The sequence below is a fragment of the Delphinapterus leucas genome, chromosome 2 (assembly GCF_059928025.1).
Source record: "Delphinapterus leucas isolate spDelLeu-1000000601 "Yukka" chromosome 2, BTC_Dleu_Yukka2, whole genome shotgun sequence".
In the NCBI taxonomy this organism is placed as follows: domain Eukaryota; kingdom Metazoa; phylum Chordata; class Mammalia; order Artiodactyla; family Monodontidae; genus Delphinapterus; species Delphinapterus leucas.
This window is the reverse complement of record NC_143130.1, coordinates 98,124,904-98,145,723: the sequence shown is the minus strand read 5'-3', so window position 1 is coordinate 98,145,723 and position 20,820 is coordinate 98,124,904. Positions and strand designations below refer to the sequence as shown.

The following is a 20,820-nucleotide window of genomic DNA, read 5'->3' as shown; positions in this document are numbered from 1 at the left end:
ATATATATATATATATATATGTGGACACATACCCCTTCTATTTGGTTCTGTCTCTTGGGAGAACCCTGACTGATAAAGATGTGTACTGTGAGGTGAGGCAGAGCGGCTGTTGTAAATAAGGAGGTCAGGAGAGGCCCCACCAGGTGACATGTGAGCAGAGGCTGAGAGAAGCAAGACGATGGACTGTGTAGATTTGGGGGAGAGGGGGACAAGAGCCAGTTTGGAGACTAGCTCTTATTTACATCCAGTCTTGTATGTTTTATCAGATTTATACAGAAAATGCTAGTAAATTAAATAGATTAGCAAAAGAAAATCCCTCCACTGCTTGGCTCCTGGCTCCTTTCTGGTGTAGAAATGGTTTCTCTTTGACGTGATGGAAACTGCCTTCTTTAACCAGCTTTCCTTAAAAGAGCTTTTCACAGAATAGTTTGCCTCTTAGACTCTAAACTAGTGTTTCTAGTGAATGCCACAGCTTCTAGTACAATAAAAAATACAGCTTCCCCCAACAATAGCTGTGGTTTCTCCCCAAGAGAAAGGTGAACACCAGGCAAACTATATATTCTTGTGTACAATGAATTCTGTTACTTTTTACCACCCTAAGTCCTTTTAGAAACAATAATTTTTAATGTGCTTCATTGTAAATGAGGAAAAAGAAATTTCAGAGTGGTGGTCCTCATCTGCAGAAGGAGCTTGGCACTCTTGACCTCTTTGGGGTTGGAATAGTTGGTCGGTGTGGGGTCCCAGAAACCCTTGCTCTGTTGATTTACCAACCAAGCTATGGTTTATGATTTAGGGGTTGGGGAAAGTGGCTTCCTACATTCACATAGGATGTCTGAGAGGGGGGCCTTTTTCCTTCTGATACTGTGAATGCTTCCCTAAGTGGAAATGAAATGCTTTCTAAGTATTAATTAGCCTCCTACTGGCCCATTACTAGTAGGGAGAGAGTGAGGCCTTTAAGCGTTTGCCTCTGTACCCCAGTAGGATGTTTTCAGTATGCTGTATGGATAGATGAAAGCTGTCATGTTAGCAATGATTATTCTCTGCTCAACTGTCATTATGTAGGCAGGTTTTCTAGCTGGGAAGGTAGTCTTTACTTTTATGCAGTCTTAAATATTTTACCAGATTTATTTATACAGAATAACATTTTATCGGATTTATTATACAGAAAATGATAATAAATTGAATAGGATTGCAAAAGAAAAGTGAAGTTTTTTATTTATCTAGATAGTAATTTTTCTTGATGGTAACACAATGAGGTGAGTGCTATAAAAGCTTTTTCCTCCTGTGGTTGCATCCTAGACCTAATTTAGAACGTGTCACATCAAAATGAATATCACCATTGTGAGTGAGTCTCGGATGGCCTGGATGTTTTTCTGTAGTCTCACCTTGAGGCCCTGCTTTGCGTCACTTGACCATTTGTGGTTGATTTCCATCCATGTGTTTAGGTGATGATATTTGAACTGGCTTACCATGTGCAGTCATTCCTCTGCGAGCACAACAAGCCCCCTCCCAAGTCTTTTCATGAAGAAATGCTGGAAAGGCGGGCTCAGGAGGAGCAACGGAGGCAGTTAGAGGCCAAACGGAAAGAGGAAGAGGAGGTGAGACCCTTGTCACCGCGGTGTCCGGCCCGGAGGACTGCGAGCTCCTATAGGTTTTCCTCCGTCTCTACCTACTCACTTACTGGTATTTCTTTAAGTTTTGCTCGGCATTTGATCCAAGAACCATGGATTCATGTGAAAGAAGGCCCTAAGAGTAACTAAGAAATAAATACTATGAGTGATTCCCTCCCAACAGATATCAATGCTACCCCTAGAACGCTTAGTCCAGGTTTTTAAATAAAAGAAAAAGGAAGTTGGCTTAACCAAACTTCTGGTGCTCTTTCTGTACTTGTAAAGCTGTGCAGGAGTTCAGAGGCTATTATCTTCTTCCCCCTGTGGGACAAGTATCTCATGCCCAAATGAGTAGCCAAAGCCAGAGACTGAACGTTTTTTTTGTTCATTAACCATTTTTACTTTTTCTTAATTTGCGTACAGATGTATACTGCTGTGTTATTTTAAAAATGCTTTAATCAGAGTTAATACATGTATCTAAATTTCCTTCCTGATTTTTAAGGTTTTTTTTCCTTCTATTTAGTCTTTTAATAAACTTATCTAGAACTTATTTTGGTGTGGGTTGTAAAAATGAGGGTCTGAGTTTTTCTTTTTTTTTTTTTCCAGTCATTTTCCTAACACATTTATTAAGTAATCATTCATTTTTAAGTGATTTGTAATAATTCCTTTAAAGTGTATTTTACCTACTCATTTATACTAAGTTCTACTTGTGAATTGTCTCTTTTGTTCAATTCATGTTTTTTTCTTGAGTCTCTACAGCACTCTTTGAGTTATTGTATCTTTATAACGTTTGACTGTCTAAGTCAGGACCCCTGTCCCTTCATCCTTCATTCTTTTTTTTTTTTTTCTATTGGCTATTCTCACAGATAAGTTATAGGATTGCTTTCTCAAAATCAAAACAAAACAAAGCCTGTGGGATTTTGAGTAAAATTGCACTAAACTTATGTATTCATTTAGGAAGAATTAACATTATGACAGTATTCAGACTTCCTATCCAGGAATGTTTTTCCATTTATTTTTATCTCTCAGTGAGGCTTTTTAGTTTTTTTCCCTTAGGTGTTGCAATTACTTGTAGGGTTTTGTTTTTCCTGCTTTTCTTAGGTTCTTATTCCTGGTTCTTTTTTCCTGCTTCATTTTGTTCATCCTTTACTTATGTTAACACTGTCTTTGTGAGCTCCGTTCATTTTTTTCTCAATATTTATTTATTTGGCTGTGCCAGGTCTTAGTTGTGGCATGAGGGATTTTTTTTTTTTTTGGTTTTTTCTGGTTGCAGCATGAGGGATCTAGTTCCCTGACTAGGGATCGAACCTGGGCCCCCTGCACTGGGAGCACGGAGTCTTAACCACTGGACCACCAGGGAAATCCTGGTTCCATTCATTTTGTTACTGCTTATCTCCTATTTAATTGCATAGCCTAGTTACCATTTAGGGTTTAAAGTTCCTTATTGTTGTCATTGTTCTTAGGCAGACACATTTTTACTAGAAGATAAAGATATTTAACAGACTTGTTTTGGTGTCCTACTATAATAACTAGCTGTAAGTTTTGGGTATGCTTTATATTATTGCTGTAATAGTTTTTGGTGAGTTTCTCAATGGTTTTGATATTTATAACCTGGAATTTTAGGCAGCTCATAAAAAAACACTATTTTTCTCTACCTAAAATTCAGAATCATTTGAGTAATAGCTACATGAGTCAAATGGATAGAGATCAAAATGCCACTTTTAATACTGAGAAAACTGATTGGGGAATGCACCTGAAGGTCTGTGGCTTGTGGGTGTGCACCCAGCTCAGCCCACCTCCACCCAGCGGCCTGGCCGACAGTAGGCGCAAGTGCATGTTCTCTGCAGACAGGCAGGTATCAAAGAGGAGGGTCTCAGTCAAGTGTGGGGAGCAGTGAGCAGCCCATGGTGTTGCTGCAGTTAAACTCCCTACACATTGGGAATCCCCTGGCAGTCCAGTGGTTAGGACTCCGTGCTTCCAAAAAAAGTCCGTCCACATAGAAATGGGGAGTACGTGTCCCTCCCCACAGTCTTCACACCCATTTAAGTGGGAAGCCTATTGCCTAAGAACTCTAATAAAACTGACGTAACTACAGTTTGTACTAAGGTTCTAGATATTCAGATCTCTTAGGAGATGAGAGCTTGAATTACTGAAATTCAAAAGATTTTTTGTGATTACAGAATTCGTATGTTGTATGGGTTTCAGGGATCAGCATCTGATGGCAGTATGATTTATTTCAGCAACGTGAAATCCTTCATGAGATTCAGAGAAGGAAAGAAGAGATAAAAGAAGAGAAAAAAAGGAAAGAAATGGCTAAGCAGGTACTCTAGCAGTTCTGCCATACTCAAATAGTTTACATTTTGCTAAACATAAAATCTTTTTATTTCCATTGATGATATTTGAATTATTGTATCTTTATAATGTTTGAATATCTGAGAAGTCAGGACCCCTGTCCTTCATTCTTCATTATTCTTTTTCCTTCATTATTCTTTTTCCCGTCCTTTGTTAGTATCAGTAGTAAAGCTTAAAATGAAGCACTAAAAAGTCCCCCAAATATCATTCATTATATATTTTAGATTCTCCAAATAAGTAACAAAATTTAGAGTTGTATGTTATCTGTAGATGTCTTTGGCTTACATAACTACAGTAGTTTATCAAAAGAGCTGAACGACAGAGGAGATTGAAGTTTTGATAATCAACCCAGACTGGAATTATTAATACTTGGAAAACAAAACTATTTGTTCATACAGAAGAGTGAATGGAAACCACATGGATTTCCCTGAGATTTCATTCAGTGATGGAAAAGAAGGATTCAACAGAGCTGGTTTAAAAAGCAGGAGTGGAAAAGGATAAAGTCCTTTTTCCTATATTTTTCCTGAGTCCAACTCAATCAAAAACCAGCTACACATGTTTGGAGAAATCCAGAGACAATTTTGCTCATTCTCTTTTAGAGAAATATGGCATTAAACTTAAGGGAAGCAATGAGGTGCAGTGGGTGGAGGCACTGATGTGCAGGTAAGCAGCACCTGGCTGAAAGCTTTGGCTTTTTTACTGCCTGGCTCTGCGACCTTGACAGATGACACTCTCCGAGGATCATTTTCCTCACCCCTTAAGACGGCACAGATAATGCCTTCCTTTCTGTCTTATGTAATTATTCTCACAGATAAATGTACTGCCCTTTGTGAACGTACAAAGCTGTATACAAATTTAAGGTGATGTTACTGTTCCCACCAACTCTCCTATCTTACATCTGATCTGCCTTCCTGTCACTCACTCTGCTCTCTCCTTGTTTGTTTGTTTGTTTTTTACAGTGTTCAAAATAGTTTAATATTGGAGTCAAGATAGATAACAGAACAATACTAATTGTATCAATAGACAGAAGACATAATGCAAACATAGACCCCCTCCACCCCATGTATATATAACTGATTTTTTGACTAAGGTACAAAGATAATTCTGGAGAAAGGATAGCCTTTTCAGCAAACGGTACTAGAACATTTTTTTTCTTTTCCATTATGGTTTATTATAGGATATTGAATCTGCTCTCTCTTTGAATGCCTCCTTCTGTTCATCTCTTGCTCTTCTCCCTAACTTTTCATGTATATTCCACGATTCTAAGCATTTTCATTTATAAAACTCACATTCTCTTGAAATGGTAACCTGGCCTTCAGTTCTTGAACCAGTACATATTTGGACATTAAACTTTTAAAAGTTGAGTTCAACTTTATTACACTTGAAAACATTCAGCTTAAATAAGAGTTGCATTCTCTACATATTTATAATTATGTACCAGGATTGTCTTCCACTTATGACATATCTAAAGTAGGTTTTACTTTTCTTTTTTTAAGGAACGTTTAGAAATAGCTAGTTTGTCAAACCAAGATCATACCTCTAGGAAAGACCCAGGAGGACACAGAACAGCTGCCATTCTACATGGAGGCTCTCCTGACTTTATAGGAAATGGAAAACATCGGACCAACTCATCTGGAAGGTCTAGGTGAGTCCCTGAGGTTTCTGATCTGAAGGGATGAAAGATGTAGAAGAATTAAAACAACTTGTAGTGAAATTTGGTGGAATTGTCACATGATAGTTTTAATAACTTTTGCAGCGCCTGTATATCTTAATATATTAGTTAGCAATATGAAATGAAATTTTCATTTAACACTTTCCAAGTATCTTTCATGAAACCAGTTTTAGGGTTCATTCCCTTTTATAACAGTTACAACACTTCACAGTCTTGCCTCCACTGCAGTTTGATCTGACTTTTAATGATCTAATTATTCAGTAAGTGATTTAAAAACTTTTCTCTGTCAGAATCATCATCCAGTCAGATTTCACACTGTGTGTGTTTGCAGTCTGTAACTCCCTAGGTCCCACCACAGATGTGGGGGATACTCCAAAACAGGCACGGGTGTGGGAGATCCTTTACATGAGGATGGGAGCCCCAGTTTGCTGTCAGGGCTCCCCTCCCTGTTGCTACTGAGGACACTGGGCTTCCCTGTTACTGCAGGTGGGCTCCTGGGTTGTTCCCTGTCACCAGAGATGATATGAAAGGTACTATCTCTTCCTCCACATCCTTTTCCACCAAAGAATTGAGACTTCCCTGTCTATTTGCTGTGACCCGCTGTGGACCAGAAAGGAATTTTAGTACAGAATCCATTTGTGGGTAGGTGGGTGATTAAGTAGTATAGGTATTATAATTCAGCTTCTTTATGTGTTTAAACTATCTCTTGTGAGAATCTAAGCAGCACTTAAAACCAACATTTTCTTCTATAAAAAGAAACATTTTAGGTACCAAACTAAAGCTTATATAATCTTTCTGGTTACAGTTTGTTTATACGAAGGAATCATTTCAGTTCTTTCCCTAATTATCTACTTAAAAAAAAATCAGCTCAGAAATTATTTTGATATTAACATTTAACCACCTACTGTTAAGGTGAACTAAGTCTTTTCTTGAATGCAGTTTCTGGTAACAACTCCTTTTTAAGGTTATAACTCCTTGCACCAATTTAGATTGTTTTTGCAACTGGGCTTCCATTAGGCAACATAGTTTGAAGTTGTCAGAGTATTTCAGTAGGAAATAATTGACAGATTCCTACTGTGTTAGAAACAGTGGAAATAAATCAATGCCATGAATAAGGATGTATAAAAAACAATTTTTTTTAGTTTAAACATTTCCATTTTTGCGGCTAACTGTAGACAGCGGGTCCAAGATTAGACTTGGCTTTTGAGATCAGAGATTATTAGCAAGTTTATTCAAGGAAGGATGGGAACTTCTCTCCCTCCTTGACATAGGTAGAACTTTTCATGTAGTGCTTGTAGAGGGCCATTTGTATGTCTTGGATAAAATGTGACATTCCATGAGCATCCAAGAAGAAATCATTTTTTATGTATTGTTTGCCAACGTTGTTGTACAAACCTGCATGAATTCTGGCACTATGTTGGCTACCGACTAGAAAAGCATGAATCTTTCTTAAAATATAGTTTACATGCTTCTTCAGTTAAGAAATAAAAAGTCTTTGATATACTGAAGTACCTCATGGCATACTCATGATTCTTTTTCTTCCTTGCTATTCACTAGTCTTTGAGTTGGAAAGCCAAAGGAAATAACCAGAGTGTTCCATTTTATTCTTTCAGTTAGTAGATACAGTTGATAGAGTTAGTAGAGATGGCCTTGTCATCACTGTTGTCAGCAGGCATTATTCGAATTGGCTGTGACTAAAAACAATACAATCTAGAACCAGATACTTAATGAGCACTTACTAAAGGTCAGACACTGTTCTGAGTCCTGGGGATTCAATAAGCAAGATCAAGAAGGACGCTGGTTTCATGGAGCTTATATTCTAGTTGGAGGAGTCCGTCCACAAGCAAGCAAGAAAATGTCAGATAGTGACTAGCGCTCCGCAGAGAATTTAAATAGGCTGTCTTGAAGAAAGACTGGATGGCTACTTTAGATTGGAGTCCAAGGATTGGATCCTGAGTGACAGAAGGACGGTGGCTTTCGACTGGCAGGGCACAGATACCGGATCTGGATGATGGAACGGATCCAGCTGTTCGGGTAAAGAGCAGCCGGAGCAGAAGACCCGAAGCCAGCCTGGTCTTGTGCTGCGCAGAGCTCATCAAACAGGGCAGCTAGAATGAGCGGGCATGGAGACAGTGGTTCAAGGGGGCGGCAGGGGTGTGTCACGGAGGGCTCTGTTGGTCGGGTCAGCAGTTTAGGTGTAATGAGCAGCCATTCGGGGTTTTAAAGGGGAATAAGATACCATCTGGTCCACGCTGAGTGAAGTTCTTCCTGGCTGCCAGTGGAGAATGGAGAACAGGAGAGCAACAGTAGAGGAACAGTCTGCACATCATGCTTCATACTACTCTCCCCCTCCCTTAGCCTCTGCACGGCAGCCACGCTCATCTTCCAGTCCCTCGCGCACACCAAGCTCCTTCCCATCTCAGGGCCTCTTCCAGTCACTCTGCCTGCTACGCTCTCCCTGGGGCACTTTGCATGGCCGACTCCTTATCTTTCGGTTCTCCGCTCACAAGTGACCTCAGACGCCTTCCCTGAGCACCCCCCACACCCCGCTCCCCTGCTTAGTCACTTGTTCTCCACTTCCCTGTTTTACGTTTCTCCATAGCAGTTACTGCTAACTGAACTTCATATACATTTGTTTGCTTTTTTATTGTCTTTCTCCTTTCATGACAATGTCAAGTTCATGCGAGGAAGGACCCCATCTGTGTTTCCCTCAGGTCCTGGAACAGTGCCTGGGAGAGACAGAGTAGGTGCTCAGTAAACGTCTGATGAAGGGAGGGAGGGAGTCAGGAAGGATGATAGAAAGGGACAGACTGTCTTTTTGGCACTTGTAGGGTCTGCAGTCTCTTCAACCAGGGCGACTCAGCTTTTCTTTTTATGTGGGCATATCAAAAATCAGTAAGGCTTTATTTAATGAAAGGTTTCTACTGCGTAAAACAAGAGAAAGAGAACAGAAAACCACTCACTGTTCTAGTGGAAAGAGCTTAAAGGCCTGATACTCAAAGGCCAGCCCCATTGGCCCAGCTTTTCACGGATGTGTTTTTGTCTTTGTTGAACAGCTTTATTTTCTGTGTCCTTAAGGTTGTCTTTTTTCCCCCTTGAAGGATTTACCTTTTATTTTTTTTCAAATTGAGGTAACATTCAAATAATATAAAACTAACTATTTTAAAGCGTCAGTTTAAACTAACCATTCAGTGTCAAGCTGTCTTTTGTAAATGCAGACATAGTTCTCTCCTGCCTTCTTCCCAGGGATGTTGTATCTCATAAATGGGCACTTTGAACTTTTTAGGAGAAGCAAAAAAAGAAAAAAAAATTCTATAAAGTAGTTCATGGTAGAGGATTATTTTCACCGTTTCAGACTTGCCTTCTGTGCAGGTTACTAAAGTGTAGCCCAGAATCTAGGACACATCACCCATTTTCACCAGGAAACAGCATCAGGTTGTCTGGTAGTTTGTTTTCCTGATTTTGACACCAGGTGTGGTAACTGCTGGCTATTCCTCCTTACAGAGAAGAGATAATTAAGGGTATAAGTGTTACCCAGCTGGGTTCTTGGACTCTTTAATCAATAGAAATTGATACGAGGCCAGATGAGAAATTCAGGGAAGGCTTTACTGGGACTCGTGCTGTAGCACATGGGAGCAAATAACAGGTGCCCTTGCTCTGTCTCTGAGGTGGGGGGGCAAGCTGGTGCCTTAAATGGGGTGAGGGTAGGGGCAGACCCCTGGGTTGGGCCGGAGGGCTGACTTGGGTGGCCAGCCCCACCCCCTTGGTGGTGCTGTGTGCAGGGTGCATGCTCAGTACCCTGCTTTGCTCCCAACACCTCAGAAGTGGCAGTTGGGTTTTTGGTCTTTTTGTATCTTGTTGTTCATAATTTGCCCCGAGGGGGCATGCACGCAGTTATTTTTAGTCCCTTATAGTTTCTTTGTCTTCTGTTGCTCTAGGAGACGTGTTTGTCCAGGTGAAAGCACTGCAGCAAAGGGTCCCAGGTCCCAGCCTGTCTCCTAAGTATAAGACATGGGCTGGGGAACCGCTGAAGTACTAAGGATGTGGGTAGGGGAAGAGGGAATCCTTGATACATCTCTCCACACTTGCGAGCCTCCATTGTTCACAGTCTCTCCAGTTGGCTCCATGGAGGCATATACTGGTTCACTTCAAATTAAGCAATGTCAGCAATTCTTACTAACTTTATGTCCACAGAGCTGCCTGGAGTTTCAAATTGGGGGACCAAGAGCTAGAGTTTTCTGTGGCATCTTGGTGAGTTAGGCGGGAAGGTGAGACTACCCTAGCCCCCTGTGTCTCATCTGAGATCTCCCTTTTTCTGTCCCATCCCAACCATCTACACCATTGACCATGTTGGCAGAGCAGTCTTTTGGGTGGGAGTCTGATTCTCAAGTCCCTAGTAGACAAATTGCTTCCTCTTTTCTTGCTACTTGGCTTTTTAAAAAATCATATTTTCTTCTTATTTGAGGTATCAAGGTCGTAGATGCCTAATTTAGTCTTCTAAAATTGAACTGTGTCTAATTATCTGTTCTTTATAAAGCCCAGTTAATGTTATTTGGCAATTTTGTTTAAAACACCCTTTATCCTGTGTACTGCCACAGCTACTGGGAAAAACTGATAACATGGGTGATATTTCTAATGATATTGCAAACCCCCATGAACATTCCATAATCTAGAATTAATCATTGGCAATGACGGGACTTCCCTGGTAGTCCAGTGGTAAAGAATCCACCTTCCAATGCAGGGGATGCGGGTTCCATCCCTGGTTAGGGAACTAAGATCCCACATGCTGCGGGGCAACTAAGCCCACACACCACAGCTACTGAGCCCGCACACCTCAACTAGAGAGCCTGCGTGCCACAAACTACAGAGCCCACATGCCCTGGAGCCTTCGCGCCACAACTAGAGAGAAGCCCATGTGCCGCAGCGAAAGACCCCGTGTGCAGCAACGAAAGACTCCGTGTGCCACAACTAAGACCCGACGCGGCCAAAAAAAAATAATAAATAAATCTTTAAAAAAAAAATCGTTGGCAATGTCACCAGTGTTAATTGCTTCTAAATACCATTTGCTTGCATTGGGATGGCTATTTCTGCTGGAGTTTAGGAGCTGTTTTACTTATTAATAGATTAGGTTCCAGAAGGTTGTTCTGAACCCAATTCTGATGAGTCCAAAGTAGACAGTATGAGCCTCCAATATGTACACATTTTTGGGTGAAAACAGGAAACGTCAGTGACGTTGGACTTCTTTGTTCCTTCTCTTCAAACTCTCTGTGATTTACTTTTTATCCTTCAGAACTGTTCCTGCTGTCAGTCTATCCCATGTGGCATGTACCACATTTGTCCTTTTCTTGACACTTTCACTTTTAAAATGATCTCTGGGTTTTTTTTCAATCCTAATGATACATCTTTTCTTACTAGAACTCTTAACATTCTCATTGGGTTTGTACTTAACAGTCATGATGGGGTGATTAATAGTCTAAAACGCCTCAAAATCAAGCATTTACACACTGTAAACTAAAGAACATAGAGGAGTTAGACTAAAATGACTATTAGCACCATCTGTTGGAGGGGGCAAAGCTCATGTAGAGGTGCTTCTGGATCATTTATTATATGTTAATAAGTCTAGCACATCATTTTAAACCCTCGCTCTTATCCTTTTCTCTATAAATTTCAGTATGCCCAGGGTTGCACAAATAACTTGAGAAGTCAAAATTTAAACAGAGCTACAGTGTATTTAGTCATACCCTGGTATTGGAATTTGTGGACACACATGTGGTATGAGAGACTCAAGTCATAACAGGCCTTGTCAGCAGTGTGGGCGGGTGTTGTGGGGGGAAAGGTGTATAGGATTGAAGGCGGTGAGACCAGTTAATAATGGGGTATTTCTTGTATCCGGGAGAAATTTAGTGATGTCCTGAACAGGGCAGGGGAATTGGAGAAGAGAGGCTGATACTTGGGGATCAGTTAGATGCAGGAGATCTAGGAGCTCAGGGAGACGTGCACATTTTTGACTAGTGAGACAGAATGGATGACTATGCCACCAACCACAAAAAAAAAAAAAAGAACCAAGGGGAAAAATCAGATCGAATGTGGGTAGGAGGGAGGTGGCAGCTTTATTGACTTCACAGTACCATGAAGAGTAAATAGAAGGGGCAGACATGGAGACAGCAAGTGTAGAAGTTTGAAAATGAAAAACAAGATGGGGCATGGGATTGAGGGAGAGTAGAATGGACGTGGGAAAGATATATAGGCTGAGGGAAGGAGCTAATATAGAGGAACAGATTGACCATACAGGAGAGAGGGACAAACTGATGGAGCAGGGTCCCAGAGGAGACTGTAGGGATGGAACTGAGGACAGGGCAGCTGTCCTTTCTCACAGTCCGGGAAAAAGAAAAAATGGGGCAGACGCCAAGTAACTTTCTAGGTGGACCCACAGAAAGTGTGGGCTTCACTGCTCATTTCTTCATGTTCTCAGTGAAAGTGGAGGTCAGTATCACACTCAGAGTGAGAGGGCTGCTTCCTAGGGATCAAAGCATTTCTTCCAAGTGTCCAATCCTGACCATCAAGAGCTCTCTCCCTTGCCTCATCCCTGCAAAGCTCTCCCGATTTACTCGTTATATTTGTGTTATAATCTAGCTTCCCAGCTATTGCTTCCCACTCAGAAAAAAAAGCAGAAAAAGGGAAAGAGAAGAAGAGGGGTTGGGCTTTGAGTGTTTTGAAGAAGTCGTGAAGGGGAAGAGCAGAGACCAGAAAGAGAATGAATGAGCATTCAATAGTGGGAAGCCCAGTTGGTGATCAGGAATTTGTAGTGCTCCAAGCCCGCCATTTTGCAGGTTTCTCCAGATGTGTGTGTGCACGAGATGTGGGGTCAATATGGAATAGAGCTAAATCACTGCTGTAGAACTTCTGTGATGATGGAAATGTTCTCGATCAATGCTGCCCAGTAACATTTGCTTATATAGCCACTAGCCACTTGGGGCTGAGTACAAACATACCTCAGAGATGTTGTGGGAACAGACCACCACAATAAAGCAAGTCACATGAATTTTTGGTTTCCCAGTGCATATAAAAGTCATGTTTACACTATGCTGTGGTCTATTAAGTGTGCAATTGCATTATATTTTTAAAAAACAATGTACATACCTTAATTTAAAAATACTTTATTGCTGAAAAATGCTAATAAACAGCATCTGAGCCTTCAGTGAGTCGTAGTAGTAACTGATCACAGATCACCAAAGCAAATATAATACAAATGAAAAAGTTTGAAATATTGCAAGAATTACCACAACGTGACACAGAGACATGAAGTAAGCAAATGCTGTTGGAAAAATGGAGCTGATAGACTTGCTTAATGCAAGGTTGCCGCAAACCTTCAATCTAAAAAAAAAAAAAAGCCACAGATGCTTTGAAGTTCAATAAAGCCAAGTACAATAAAATGAGGTATCTCTGTACTTAAGTGTGCCTATTGCAGTTGAAGAACTGAATTTTTCATTTAATTGAGTTTGAATTGAATTTAAGTAGCCACATGTGGCTAGTGGCTACCATACTGGGCAGCACAGGTGTAGAGCAGGGGTTTGTAGAGTTCATGTGGGGAAGACTCAATGGCGAGTGGGGGCTTGGACAGCTTTCGCATTAGCACCTTCAGCTCAGTTCCCAGCAGAGACAGATGTTGGACAGTGAGTGGGCTAGTAAGCAGGAAGAAATGGAGGGGCAAGAATTTCCTGTGTTAATCTTAAAGAAAAAAAATCGTTGTCCAAATTTATTTTTAAGGCGAGAACGTCAGTATTCTGTGTGTAGTAGTGAAGATTCTCCTGGCTCTTGTGAAATCCTGTATTTCTCTATGGGTAGTCCTGATCAGCTCATGGTGCACAAAGGGAAATGTATTGGTGAGTAAACTAGCTAAACTCATTTAAATTATTCTAATGACGAAAGTTAATCATGAAGGAATGGGGTAGAATAGATGCCGCGTCGTCTAGACCAGCGCGGTCCAAGGAAGACTCTTTAAGATGATAGTCAACCTAGCTCCTGTTCCTGATGACTAGAAGAAGTCACTCAGGTTTCCCCTTCTGTAAAATGGAAATAAAAACCCAGGCTTTTGGGGCAATATTGTTAGCAGAAAGGTAATTTAAAATTTGCCGTCGTTAGAATTAGCCAAGCTTTTCAAAACCAAAATGGTTGGAATATTATGAATCCGTAGAATTTTGCATCTTGTGCATCTGTTGCTGATAGAATATGTGTAACAAGATGAGTTCTAATGCCTATGATCTTTAATGGTCAAGTCTCATTTTCTTAATTTGCTGTCCACCTGCTTAGCGTTTTCCTGCTTGGCATGCTGTACCAGACCAGGAAAACCACTTTATTTTCCATGTGTTTTATTTAGCAGTTTAGCCATCTTATTTAGCAGGTGGCTATTTGGAGTGAATCTCATTCAGCAATTTGCTATTTAAATTGTTTATATTAAAATCAAGTTTTCAGTATCTACTTCCTTTGCCCTAAATGTACATGATCTTTTATCAGTCATACAGATACAGCCACTAATTGGTGTAGGGATCACTTGCATATGGTGAATTTGACAATTAAGTTCAATTTTCAATCCCATGAGTATTCTTACCAGAGCTAACAGGTAGCTAAATTACCTGGATCAAGTTTGCTTTCTTTCGTTATCTTTTCCCTTCCTCTTTGAGAAGGTATAAATAAACAGGGGAGTTGCCAGGGAGAGGGCAGCAGGTGGAGGGAGAAGAAATCAAGCATCTGAAGTGTCTGAGATCTGGACACTCAACCTTGGCTGACTGAGGCAGCCTGGACCATGCAGGATTCTGCACATACGCAGAGCCTGCCCTGTTCAGACACAGCAACTGTTTGGGCAGGTTTAAGACCTTGATAGAGATGCTTGGCTTTGGTCCTGAGACTGTCCTTGACTCTGAGGCATTTCCGACTCATGAATTGGCAACATAAAACTCACTACTTTTAATAATCTGGGGAAATCAGGAAGGCAAATTAATCCAACTGCTTATTACCTTACCTTTGTCTCCTAGTCTCACTGGTACTCATTAGACAGATTCACCTTATTTAATACCCTCATGAGGAGACACATTTGCAGCCTGAACTTTTTTTTTATAAAACCACCAAGTAAATTATTTATTTTGTTTTCTCATGACGGGTCTAGTTTTTAAAATATGCCCTAATTTTCTAAGAAATGTTTTTGTAAAAGATCAATAAATTAACATTTGCTTTAAAGCTGTTGGAACTAGAGGGAATCAAGAACTTCCCTAGATATTATTCCTTATACATTAAAGCATTATAGAGGCTTCTGTATAAATGATGATTGGTAGCACGTAGTAGAGTATCAGTCTGAGCTCTTTTGGTAACATTTTCCTTCAGCCTCACTGCAGTGTGTTCTTTTGTCCCTTTTATTATCCCCATCACACAAAAGTGACAAAAGGAGGGTGGCAATAATGAACTATAATATAAAATAAAAACCCAACCAGCAATTATGAAATACCCACTTAGTCCCAGTTGGGGAGATAAATATTGCAAGACATTGTGCCATATAATTCACGAATTTAATTAGGCTTTATGTAAATCACATCACATTCCGTCCCATAAACGTTTACTATCATGTGTTTCCAGCGTGTGCTGCATAGATCCAACATTCCACAGGTTGCTTCCTTTGATTGACACATTTTCAAACATTGGGTGTTTTTTTTTTCCCCTTAGCTGAGAATGTCAGGAATTATGACTAGCATAACAGATCATTTAAAATAAAATCTCTTAAATGGTCAGCATTTCTATGAAGTAAAACTGCTTCTCTAGGTGAGTTAGTTCAGCCACATTTCTCCAAAGTATTTTTGCCAAGACCACTTTGTCTTATGTATACAGGTTACTTCACTTTTCATTATGAAGATAATGTAGCATCATGGAGAACTATCAATATTATTTATATAGTAAGAGAAAAAGAATACGAGAAAAAGAAAAGAATATCAGTGGTTCTCAATTGGGGCGATTTTCTTCCCTAGGGGACACTAGGTGACATCTAGAGATATTTTTGATGATTAAGACTAGGGTAAGGGGTGCTACTGGCATCTTGTGGATAGAGGCCAGGGATACCGCTGAACATCTTACAGTATACAAGTCAGCCCTCTTCAACAAAGGATTATCTGGTCCCAAATGTCAATAGTGTCCAGGGTGAGAAACCCTGTTATATATGCTACGATTTGGTAAATTAGGGGAAAAAACCGGGTAGAGGGAGCTAGAAGAGAAATAAAACGAAATGGTGATATTGTGGGTGATATTTTTCTCCACTTCCAATTTTTTGGTGATTTTCTATTATAGTCTTTAATAAAAATTTAGATTTTTGTAAGAAACTTTTTGGTGTTACAAAAATTGAGCTCTCCCAGGTATAGGTCGAAACCATATGCCTATCACTAAATGAATGTGTCTCTCTCACACGCTTCAAATTTAAACTGTCACGACTGGTTCCTTCCCTTGAAGCCATTGGCCAGTTTGTATTTACTGAGCATATTCACATTTTGTGTTTAGAAAATCATTGATGTATTCAAATTTCAAGTTACTAAAACCTGTTCTCACTGTGTACACTCGTCTGCATTGATGGAGCGTTCCTAGTTCCAAACACCTTCTATTACATTAGTTGGTATTTAGCAGCTCTGTGAGGGTTACTCTACCACACCAGCAGGCGCGGTCATCAGAGGTGGACTGGTTATGAAAGTAACATCGTCAATAACGGCTAGTAGAAGAAAACATTAGTCCGATACTAAGATCTCACTGTCGAATCTTGTCCCTTTGTAAAATTTAATATTTTATTAGAGTTCAGAGTATATTGTTAAATACCAAAAATTGGTTACAAAAGAGCATGTATTACATGAAATCACATTTTTCATAGTTAGTACATGGTATCCATTGTTGAATGAATGATTGTCTATTCCCTCTTTTTTTTTTTAATGACCACAGAAAATGTACCAGTGAAATTTAATTATATTTTCTTTCAATGTGCAGGCAGCGATGAGCAGCTTGGAAAATTAGTTTACAATGCTTTGGAAACAGCCACTGGCGGCTTTGTCTTGTTGTATGAGTGGGTTCTTCAATGGCAGAAAAAAATGGGTCCATTCCTTACCAGTCAAGAAAAAGAGAAGATTGATAAGTGCAAAAAGCAGGTAGGCATCCAAGATGGCTCACTGAGCGAAAGGACTCATCTCGAGCTTAAGGCGGTGACAAAACAAAAGAGCTGTGCATTTCATTGGCCACCAAAGATGACCCAAAATGCTATGAGATCTGTTTAACCAGAGAGGGTGGTGGAAGACCATAAGTTTTCTCAGCCCCTGCTGCCTCTTTCAGAACTTTCACAACACGGTCAAAACTTTTGCAGCTGCTTCTCAACCTCCTTTCTCAGCCCTTATTATTCCATTAATAGCTGTCTCTCCAACTGGGATTAAAGAGTACTTCATAACTGTGCTATTTGCAATCATTTGCATTTTCTCAGTTTTTTGAAATACTGCTTCACAACTGAATTTTTGGGGACTGGAGAATTTTATAGTTCTTTATAATACTGAGCTTAAGGAGAACATTTAATATTGCATATTGCAGTGTTACATAATAAAGGTTATAAAACAGTAGGTAAAGCATTGTGTTTGGAAATGTATGTGTATTTATGACAAAAAAAAAACACCTGGAAGTAAAGACACTGCAATTTTAACAGTTGTCTTTGGGTAGTGACCATAAAGATAAATTGTGGGGTTTTTCTTTTGTATTAGTACTTATTAAAATTTTGACAGTGAATCTTTATAATCAGGAAAACTTATTTTTAAATTAATGTTTCTTTTTTCTGGTGGCCATATCGCAAAAGAAGTTGCTTTTGAAACTTGTCCATCTTTATGAACTTGTAGGTTGACCATGTGGTTTAGGAGAGGACTCAGTTCAGGGCATATTCCTTCTCCTCTCCTTTGAAAGTGCATTTTCTATTAAATATTTCACTTTTAAAGTGAAACACTAGTTAATGCCTACCAGCCCAGTTATCACCTTACTGGTTTTTTCCATACCAGATTCAAGGGGCAGAAACGGAATTCAACTCACTGGTAAAATTGAGCCATCCAAACATAGTACGCTACTTTGCAATGAATCTCAAAGAGCAAGACGATTCCATTGTGGTGGACATTTTAGTGGAGCACACTAATGGGGTCTCCCTCTCGGCCCACCTAAGCCACTCGGGCCCTATCCCTGGGCATCAGCTTCGCAGGTACGCGACTCAGCTCTTGTCAGGCCTTGATTATTTGCACAGCAATTCCGTGGTGCACAAGGTTCTGAGTGCATCGAATGTCTTAGTGGATGCAGAGGGCACCATCAAGATTACAGACTACAGCATTTCTAAGCGCCTAGCAGACATTTGCAAGGAGGACGTGTTTGAGCAAACCCGGGTTCGTTTTAGTGACAGTGCCCTACCTTATAAAACGGGGAAGAAAGGGGATGTTTGGCGTCTTGGCCTTCTGCTGCTCTCCCTCAGCCAAGGACAAGAGTGTGAAGAGTACCCTGTGACCATCCCTAGTGACTTACCAGCTGACTTTCAAGATTTTCTAAAGAAGTGAGTATCATTGAGATTTCTCTCTAATTGCACTTTACTCCTATACTTTTGGTTGTGCTAAACGTCTAAGTCATGTGTATAAGCTGAAAAGTGAACAGTATTAGAGTTAATTCTTTGTTCTCCCAATCCTTTCCCACCCACACATGTTCTGTTTTCTCACTTATATTTATCATTCCCATAACTCCTACATTCTTCTAAATTCACTTGGGCTCTTAATAATAGGTTTTCAAACTACTTTTTGGGGACTGCCTGTTATACCCTAGGAAGTCAATAGGGATTGCTAGGAGGAGAAATGCCCCAGGTATTCCAAATGGAATACCTCTCTGTCCACCTTTGCTGCTGGTTCCTAAGGGGTCAAAGACAAGGCCTCCCATTTAGAAAACAGCTTAAGGGGCATTAATGTGAGCAGTAGCGAGCGGCTGTAAATGAAGTTGAAGCTTCGCTCACTCGCCCTCTGTTCACCTCCTGCTGTGTGGCCCAGTTCCTAACAGGCCACAGACGGGTACCAGGGGTTGGGGACTCCTGGCTTGTGGGATCTTAGTTCTCCAACCAGGGATTGAACCCGGGCCCTCAGCAGTAGAAGTGTGGAGTCCTAACCAATGGACTGCCAGGGAATTCCTGATTTCATTCTTCAAAATGTCACCTTTAGCTTTCTGCCCTTCCTCATTGGTCAAGAATAACTTAGTAGAGGTTAGCAATAGCATTATGTATTTTCACATACAACACTGCAAACTTTAAGTAGAACCTATCTTTTCACATTTAACAGTAAAAGGAAGGACTCAGTAGGTAAAACTTTCCTAGTTTTCCTCTTAAAGAAAAACTCTGTGCTATCAGGGGTTTTTAAAATTTATTTATTTTATTATTTTATTTTATTTATTTATTTTTGGCTGCGTTGGGTCTTCATTGCTGCGCACGGGCTTTTCTCTGGTTGCGGCGAGCGGGGGCTACTCTTCATTGCGGTGCACAGACTTCTCACTGCGGTGGCTTCTCTTGTTGCAGAGCACGGGCTCTAGGTACACGGGCTTCAGTAGTTGTGGCACGTGGGCTCAGTAGTTGTGGCGCACGGGCTCTAGAGCGCAGGCTCAGTAGTTGTGCCACATGGGCTTAGTTGCTCCGCAGCATGTGGGATCTTCCCGGACCAGGGATCGAACCTGTGTCCCCTGCATTGGCAGGCGGATTCTTAACCACTGCGCCACCAGGGAAGCCCACTCTGTCAGTTTTGAACTTGAAATCAGCACTATTTCTTATTCTGTTAATAATATGGTTCCCTTTAGATTGATTAGTATATTTCTTTCTTCATAGAGTGGTTTGATAGACTGTGCTTGGTTTAGAAGCAGCTGTACAGTATTGTTTTACTACCTTTGCTGTCCAGCCCCAGTTAACAAAGGAAAAAAAAAATCATTCCCAGACAAGTATAGCAGCATTTCATTTGTAGTTATATTTTTACTTATTGGTGAACATCCTTTGGAGAAAGGTTTTGTTTCACATCAGTCTCTGTGATGGAAAAGAGCCCAGACTCAGAGCCAGACAGCTGGGCTCATATCCCACCTTTATCCCTTCTGGCAAGTGACTTAAACTCCCTACCCTGAGTTTCCTCCTCTGAAAAATGGGGATAACAGCAGAGTTGCCTCTTGTTATATTAATGAGGTGGATTTGGAAAGTACCTAAGGATGGGGCTGGTTGCCAGGAGAATGAACCACGTGATTAAGGGGTTTGGAACTGTCAGTCCCACCCCCATCCTCTGTGGAGAGGGGAGGGGCTGAAGGTTGAATGATCACCAGTGGCCAGTGAGTTAATCAATCATGCCTTTGGTAGTGAAGCCTCCATTAAAAGCCAAAAAGGACAGGGTTCAGAGAGCTTCCGGGTTGGTGAACACACAGAGGTGTTGGGTAGGTGGCGGCCCGGAGAGGGCAAGGAAGCTCCAAGGCTCTTCCCACATACCCCTATGCATCTCTTCCGTCTGGCTGTTTCTGAGTTATAGCCCTTTACATTAAGCTGGTAACCTAGTGAGTAAAATGTTTCTGAGTTCTATGAGCTGCTCTAGCAAATTAATTGAACCCAGGGAGAAGGTCGTTGGAATCCGGTCACAGGCTGGGCTTGCTATTGGTGTCCCAAGTGGGGATGGGGAGGGCAGTCTCATAAGACTGAGCCCTTAACCTGTGTGATCTGATGCTCTCTCCAGGTAGTTAGTGTCACAATTGTGTTGAACATACGACACCCAACTGGTGTTGGGGAATTGCCTGTTGGTGTGGAGAAACAGCCCCTCCCCTCAGTAGAATTGGGTGCAGAGCCTTGTCTGTGGTCAAATGAAAAAAGCAAGTTGAAGAATAATATGTACAGGATGATGTCATTTTAAAAAAATCAGTATCCACAAATTAAAACTTTATCTTTTGCTTGGACGTTTGTCCAAGACTTTATCCTTACCAGTAGTGTTTTAATATTTGGAAGGAGAAAGTATTCATGTGTTACTGATGTAATAAAAAATTAATTTAAAAAAATGGTTATGAAGAACCTAGGGGCAGGACAGGAATAAAGACGCAGATGTAGAGAATGGACTTGAGGACATGGGGAGGTGGAAGGGTAAGCTGGGGCGAAGT

General features: G+C 40.7%; 1 protein-coding gene across 4 annotated transcripts in view; it reads left to right on the top strand.

Moving 5' to 3' along the window:
* The window catches only part of EIF2AK4 (eukaryotic translation initiation factor 2 alpha kinase 4), a 114,166-nt gene that overhangs the window by 22,803 nt on the left and 70,543 nt on the right, over positions 1-20,820 (top strand). For 3 of the 4 annotated variants that reach the window (XR_002646592.3, XM_089907384.1, XM_022587503.3), the window contains 6 exons: positions 1,446-1,598; positions 3,851-3,931; positions 5,459-5,607; positions 13,402-13,517; positions 16,645-16,802; positions 17,688-18,223. Coding sequence is in view for 3 of the 4 variants with exons in the window: in XM_089907384.1 (XP_089763510.1) it covers positions 1,446-1,598; positions 3,851-3,931; positions 5,459-5,607; positions 13,402-13,517; positions 16,645-16,802; positions 17,688-18,223 (1,193 nt within the window). In the remaining variant the exon portion in view is untranslated. Of the gene's footprint in view, positions 1-1,445; positions 1,599-3,850; positions 3,932-5,458; positions 5,608-13,401; positions 13,518-16,644; positions 16,803-17,687; positions 18,224-20,820 lie in introns of those variants that run through there. The other variant, XM_089907385.1, reaches the window with a different exon arrangement.